Here is a 7703-nt window from a genome sequence, read left to right as displayed (position 1 = left end):
TATCCCCAAATATGTAGGTGAATTTGTTACGACTTAATCGACTAAGTTAGAATCCTGAAATCAGATGACAGTGAATATAGTTTCATTTGTAAGAAAAATATATTTCTTATTCTTGTGGTTTCCTAATCCTTTTAAAACCAAGACCTCCAAGTTATGATGATTTTGGAGCTTACAACTTTATGATTGTGATCCGAAATCCTAACTGGAATTGAAGTAATCCTTGTCACACACTACATATGGCTGATAAACCTAGAGAATGAACTTTTTATCTGTGGCCACCAGTGCATTTGCTAAAGTTTCACAGGCCAAATTGATTTGGGGTATAGATATATGTTCCAGCACAAAGTCCCATTGTTTAGTGAATATCCAGCTGCTTAAATGTGGAAAGATAGATAATTTCAGTGTTGGTTTCACCAGAAAGTGCCGCGGAAAGAATCTTCTTAGCCGTATCAGCAGAAGGTGTTCTTCTGCTGCAACTATTTACTATATCTGAAGGGAAAGAAATAGAGTGACTTTTCAACAAGGCACTCCAGATTAGGAATACTATTTTCCTCGGATTTTGTAACAGCAGCACTTGGCCCCAATTGTCTATATACTGGGTTTATGCGTGGATTCAGTTTTTTATTTGCAATTGTTATTATAATCTTTTTAAAGCATAAGGAGCAAAATGTTGAAAAAAAGAAGAAGAAAATATACATATCAAGCCTCGACTTGATTGTACAGAAACATAAATTTTTCGGACCACATTGTAAAAAGGACCTAACTCAATTTGCAAAAGAGAAATTCCTCTATATGCTATAGGCATCGCTGTTGGAAAGCTTTTCCAGGGTTCTTTCCATCAATTTCTGAGTGGTGCGGAAAATCAAATGGCATTTCTGCAGCAGAGAGCCATGCTTCACTGAATACTCGGATAACTTCTCGACTTACCACTGCATTACCTTCTGGTGTCAGGTGCAATCCATCACTGTAAATAATATGCGAGTTAGCCTTTCAACCAGCTAAATGTTGATTTAACAGTTATATTATCACAGCAACAGCAATATGATCTGTTTCAAAGACAGTCAGTAATCAATATAATAACAGGGCGTGATGCAATTTGGCCAAGTATGATTTGCTCTAGAAATGAAAACTAGAATGCAATTGCTGCAGCAAAATTCTGTTTTATGACCAGTGTACAAAGAATCCAAATCTATTACATTTTAATATTTGAATGCTGAAATTCTATGAAAATAAAATCTACTTTTAAGTGTGATACCTATGATATACTTACCATTGAATTATGTTCAACAACTAACCGTTCAAGAAAATGAAAATTCTCAAATCTCAATGACTATGTGTGAATAGAATTCTTTTAATTGGATCGCTAGATCGCCCCATCTCCATTCTATTTCAAAGTGAATAAATTGTATTATTAGTGAAAATCTGGAAAAGACAGCTATATATCACCTCAGAAATTTTTTCTGCCAGCCCTCCTTTTCCTGCATCTTGGACCATATATCAATGGAGTAAATACCTAGTTCCTTTGCTAACTCAACACATTGCCTTGCATAAACTCCTGCCATTTCGTTTGTCCTTTCTGGCAGTTCCATAGCTTTTTCGCCATATGAAGATCTGCAGACCATGTTCACAAGCTTATTCCAACACTTGACCATATCATCAACTTGGCCTACCAAACTCATAATTCCTGAATTAGAGGCCTAGATTAATATTACTCTTCATCTCAAATGATACGAGAATTTTGCATGACTTGGATTAGGCCACAGATAACAAATCATTCTACAAGAAAGAAAGGGAAATGAAACAACTAAAAATTAATATAATTTTATCTGCAACAAGGAACTATGCCGAATGGATTCATCTCAGAATTTGCTTACTTTTGGAAGGATATACGATTTGTTGATTATCACATCTTTGGCTGAATTAATGAAATTACAGATGCTGATATACAAGACTAGCCACTTACCATAACAGCACTGTAGATGCCAAATTAACTAAAACCCAATCTCCCCAAAAGAAAAGGCATAAAGCCTGCTCTCTCCCTCCATGACTCTGTATGTTCTAAATTTGGTCTCTGTCTACATATTTTGTATGCTTATGACTATCAGTATAATAAGAAAGAATAAATAATCATACCTGGCAAACGCAAAACGCCCTTCTTCATCAATTGGAGGTGGAGTAATAAGCACAACTAATACAGTAGGCGAGCACTCCTGCAACCAAATTCCATAATAGAATAAAAAATGGGTCTATCAGTTGAAAATATATCAAGTGAATAAAAACTGTAGGGACTAGGACTGGAGCAAGGAACAGAGTGTCAAACTGGAAGATGCTTGTGTGCAGAATCACAAACACTATTACAGGAAGTTTCATGAATCGTTAATGGAAAAAATAAATATACCACTTATTCTTATTATCCATCAAATCTTAGCACCTGTATTGTTATTATAATAAAAGGAGCCAACTATAATCTCCAATGGAGTTCTAACATATTAGACATAATTGTGCTGCACCTGGTTTCAAAAACTCAAGTTTTCTTTAGGTCTTCCAATTTAAAGAATTAGCAGAAACACAATTAGGAATGAAGAGCACGTAGGGTCAGGGATTCTACTATTGGGATACAATATTTTGTTGTGCTGGTGGTTAGCTGATACCAAAAGCATGGCAAGTTGGAAGTGAAGTGGCAGTTGGGGTCCTTCCAAGAGCTGGTGACAAGTTGGGCTGGTGGTGGATATTCTAAGATGGCAAGGTATAATAGATTGGTAGGCGGGAAATAACTTGAGTTTGGCACTAGATAAGGCAAACGGATGTATGTTACAGAGAAGATGCTACCATACTGAGAATGGCCACAGCGGAGATCGATAAGAAATGATAAGTGATACGGGTTCTGAAATGTTGTGCCTGTGAGGGTGTTAGATTATCAAAAACATCAATGATGGGAGAAGGAAACTTAGCAGATCCCTAGAGAACAGTATTCCATCAAACCAACTTATATACTATTTTTCACTTGTATATATTATCAAGATCAATGAGATAATAAGTCTTAGATCAAATCAAATATCTAGCATAGCCATTAACGAAATAGCAAGCATAAAAACCTTCACATGCTGCACAATTTTCCTTAAATTCTCCTTGTATTCCTCAACAGGGACATGTTGCCTGTCACTAGTTCTCCCTTTAAGAGCAGCATCATTAGCCCCAAAGAATACAGTGACAGCAGCTAGAGGTTTAGCCAATCCCTACACATACAAATACAGATAGCAATAGGCCAACTAAGAATTCCAAAATCACAAACAAAAAAAGGACTGATAAAAAAATTTAAAACCCAAAAAGACTCACAAGAGGGAAAAGGTGATGCAACAAGAATAGAGCCCATCTAGTGTTGTAACCACCATAGCCACGAACTAACACATCAGCCTATTAACATTACAAGATAAAGATTGATAAATGGAATTGAGTAAATTCAAGAATTGGGAAATCAATAAGGAAATGCTGGACCTTTGGAAAGATAATTAAAAAAATCAAGATTGATAAAATAGAATTGAGCAAAATCATAGAACTGGGAAATAAATGAGGAAATGTTGGATCTTTGAAAAGATATACCTTGCGGGAATAAGTGTCAGCAAGAGAAGCACCCCAGCCACCTGATTTAAAAGATTGCTCTGTAATTGAATCTCCAAATAACACTATTTGTGGCCTCATTCTTTTTTCTCTGTAAGGTAAATCTTTTAGCATATGCTGCTGCAGTGTGAGAGAGACACAGAGTAGCAGTGAAATTTGAGCGACAAGTGGTTGGTTTTGTTAGTTGGTCGGTGGCGTGACTTAAACGTGCAGCTTTTGTGCTTTGGAATCTAGATTTTAAACGCGCTCGTTTTTGTCAAAAAATTACAATTTTCCTGGATTCTAACCCTATTAACATTTTTGTCCTTTCTGAAAAATTGAAGATAAATATAAGTTTTAATTATATCATCTATTACTTCTTTTATTAATTTTTAATTTTAATCAACCAACAAGTTCAATTAATTTATTGCACTTAATTTTGATTATCAAACTCAACTAAATTGAAGTTAATTTATTTAATTTTTGAATAATTTAATTATCACAACTAATAAAAATAGTTAAATAATATTTTCTAACCAAGTTTCTTTTACCTCATCAGGATAAAAAAACTTGAACATTTAAAAAAATACTAATACCGTTTCATTTTTCCACTAGCTTCTTTTCTATTTTAAGTTATATTTTAGTTCATTGTATTTTACATTTTATGATGTTGATAAGTATATAAGAATATAATAATGTTTTTGAATTTAAAATTTTATTGAATATTTATGTATTCTAGTTTTGTATTATAAAAAATTATAAGGAATGGTTCAATTATTCTAAAGTATGTTATTTTATTACTTTGAGATAAATTGATATTGGTATTAAGTTAATTAATTATTAAAATAAATTGACACTGCTAAAAATGAACATTCGAATAAATAATATTTATATTAAATTAAATATCATAAATTTTTTAAAATTATTATTTTATTATTTAATTTAAGATTATGAATGATTTAAAAAATATTATTTGGTTTATGATACATTATGAGTAAATATCTTATAAATTAAATTATTTTCTTATAATTTAATAAAAATATTTATAAAATTTAATATTTAATATTAGATTTAAAGATAAATTATTTTGTATGGTTTAAATTCTTCTGACCATGTTCAATACAAAAAACTAATGTAATGAGATAATAGTTAAGGGAATTAAATTTAGGAATTATATAGTTTCATTTTCAAATATGAAGGATGAAAATGTTAATATAGTTAAAATACAGAAGAAATCATGATTTGCTCGATACAGGGATGGCCGAAACTCCTCGGAGAGCTTTAAGCTAAGAGCCGGGGTCTTTCTTCTTTGAAACTCGAATAGCTAGTCGAGTTAGCCCTTTTGGATTATAACGAAGCGGTCGTAGCAATTCATTGCCATAGGATAGAGAAGAAGAATAGAGAGAAATTAGAAAGCCATGAAAGATAAGAAAGATAAGTGTTTATTCCTTGCACAACTTGATTTACAAGAGAGACGATCCCTCCTTTATATAGGAGGGAAACGTCGAGATAAACTTACAACTACTCTTGCCACTGGCAGACTACTATGCTTAATGCATGCGCATTAGAAAGGAATATATTCCTTTTCATAAAGAAGAAAACATGTGACATAAAAAGGCGGAAAACATGTGACATAAAAAGCCAAAATATCTACTTTAAGTACAATAATATAGAGCATCTTCTTAGTGGAGCATCTTGCTTTTGTGAGTGCTTATCCGATCCTCACCAACACGCTTATTGGTGGGTCCATGTTCGAGCTCACTTATGCCATAATTATGACAGTCGTGATGGGCCAGTGTGTCGGATGAATAGCATCGAGGAGATTTTGAGATATTTCTTGAGACAATAATTGAGAATCACGATGGAGGAGGTTCTTGGTTGTGACCATGGCTCTAGGAAAGTCGGATTTATTTCCATTGATGATGTGGCTTCATTTTGATGGATGAGGCCGAAGGTGTTGAAGAAGTAGGAGAAATTAGTCGTCTTTGATCCGAGGGTCTCCTATGCATGCGATTCGGAAATGCTTCATTAGTTGAATGCCTTGGAAAACCTATATACTGTTATTAAAAGTAGACTAATTCTTCCCTAACTGAATTCGAAAGAAATGCCTTTCACTATCAAACATGCTCGCTTCATAAAGGAAATGAACTCAATCATTCAACTAATGAAGCATTTCCGAATCGATGCATAGGAGACCCTCGGATCAAAGACGACTAATTTCTCCTACTTCTTCAACACCTTCAGCCTCATCCAACATCAAAATGAAGCCACATCATCAATGGAAATAAATCCAGCTTTCCTAGAGCCATGGTCACAACCAAGAACCTCCTCCATCGTGATTCTCAATTATTGTCTCAAGAAATATCTCAAAATCTCCTCGATGCTATTCATCCGACACACTGGCCCATCACGACGCGATTCGTCATAATTATGGCATAAGTGAGTCGGGATGACTCGATGAAGACTACTCGAACATGGACCCACCAATAAGCGTATTTGGTGAGGATCGGATAAGCACTCACAAAAAGCAAGATGCTCCACTAAGAAGATGCTCTATATTATTGTACTTAAAGTAGATATTTTGGCTTTTTATGTCACATGTTTTCTGCCTTTTTATGTCACATGTTTTCTTCTTTATGAAAAGGAATATATTCCTTTCTAATGCGCATGCATTAAGCATAGTAGTCTTGCCAGGTGGCAAGAGTCTGTAGTTTGTAAGTTTATCTCGACGTTTCCCCTTCTCCTATATAAAGGAGGGATCGTCTCTCTTGTAAATCAAGTTGTGCAAGGAATAAACACTTATCTTTCTTATCTTTCATGGCTTTCTAATTTCTCTCTATTCTTCTTCTCTATCCTATGGCAATGAATTAGCTACGATCATTTCTGTTATAATCCAAAAGGGCTAACTCGACTAACTCGGCTATTCGAGTTTCAAAGAAGCAGAAAGACCCCCATGGCGAGATGCCTCTTTGGTCTTAGCTTAAAGAAACTCTCTTGCCTTGAGTAAGGATATTCTCCTTGAGTTTACAAAGCATGAGGATTATAGCAGCCATCCCATAATTATTGATCTTAATATTTCTATTTATTCACTAAATAGATAGATAATTAATATATATTTATTAATTTCAAAAATTAATTATATTAATTTATAATATTAAAATATAAAATAATAATATATCCGTATTATTTCTTATTTGTTAAAATATATATATGTCTTTTCTAAAAGTAATTTGCTTCCCGTAAATTAACTATATATATATATATATATATATATATATAAAAGTTAGGGAAGAATTAGTCTACTTTTAATAACAGTATGTTTCTTTCATGTTTTTATTTGTTTTTAACAAATGGAGGTGCAGATGAAATGGTCTGGTCTGGTTGCTGAACTCCATAGCTCAAGAACGCAATGTCTACTGTGTAATTCGGAGTGAATTCTCACTGCTGATTTATTGGGTTTTCAGGCCCCTATCTAAGGAGCTTGTGTTTGGATTTTCAGGCCCCTCATTAATCTGGCCCAATTATTTTAGCACTGAATCAAACTTCTGTGCAAAAGTAAAATTTTACGAGTTCATCAAATTTTAACGGCCACTAGTCAATAGACATTTTCTTTTTCAGTTGTGATTACAGTGGTGGCATTGGAACAGGTATGGGATATGTCCTTTTAATTAAGTGTCTTCCATTAGATAAATATCAAATCATCTGAATTGGCAAAATCTTTCTTCAAGAACATCGTCAAGTTGGCAAGCCAATGGTTTCATCAGAATGACGACTTTGTGTAGTTTCAGGCGACCAAATATTTCAAAGGATTAAAGCAACAGCAAAGTGTGCCACTTGCCTCTCTCCAACTAGAAGTTGAGATAGTGGAAGAAATTGTACACTTAGCACTACCATGTCATGTGTGCCCTAGTTTATTGACAAATGCTATTTGCATGAGATACTGAGGCAATCTCTTCACATTTATCCCCAATCACCTTTGCTGATGTATCCAGGAAAGTGACTAAAAGCATGGATAAAGCATGAGCAATAAATTATTGTGCCATTCAAATGAGATAACTGAAAAGTTCTAATTAATAATACAATGAAGAAAGTACAGAGACAAGAAA

The 7703-nt window shown here is 33.9% G+C and overlaps 1 protein-coding gene across 1 annotated transcript; it reads right to left on the bottom strand.

Moving 5' to 3' along the window:
• Positions 1–670: 670 nt before the first annotated feature.
• On the bottom strand, positions 671–3803 carry LOC8288995 (GDSL esterase/lipase At5g62930). Its single transcript, XM_002511342.4, has 6 exons — positions 3601–3803; positions 3337–3414; positions 3096–3236; positions 2134–2210; positions 1447–1611; positions 671–964 (listed from the first exon to the last, which is right to left on the bottom strand). The coding sequence occupies exons 1-6, from the start codon at positions 3730–3732 to the stop codon at positions 796–798; spliced, it is 762 nt and encodes a 253-aa protein (XP_002511388.2). The 5' UTR covers positions 3733–3803; the 3' UTR covers positions 671–795.
• Between the last annotated feature and the right edge of the window lie 3900 nt (positions 3804–7703).

The sequence above is a fragment of the Ricinus communis genome, chromosome 4, assembly GCF_019578655.1.
Source record: "Ricinus communis isolate WT05 ecotype wild-type chromosome 4, ASM1957865v1, whole genome shotgun sequence".
Classification (NCBI taxonomy): domain Eukaryota; kingdom Viridiplantae; phylum Streptophyta; class Magnoliopsida; order Malpighiales; family Euphorbiaceae; genus Ricinus; species Ricinus communis.
The sequence above is the reverse complement of the archived record's forward strand: the minus strand, read 5'-3'. Positions and strand labels throughout refer to the sequence as shown.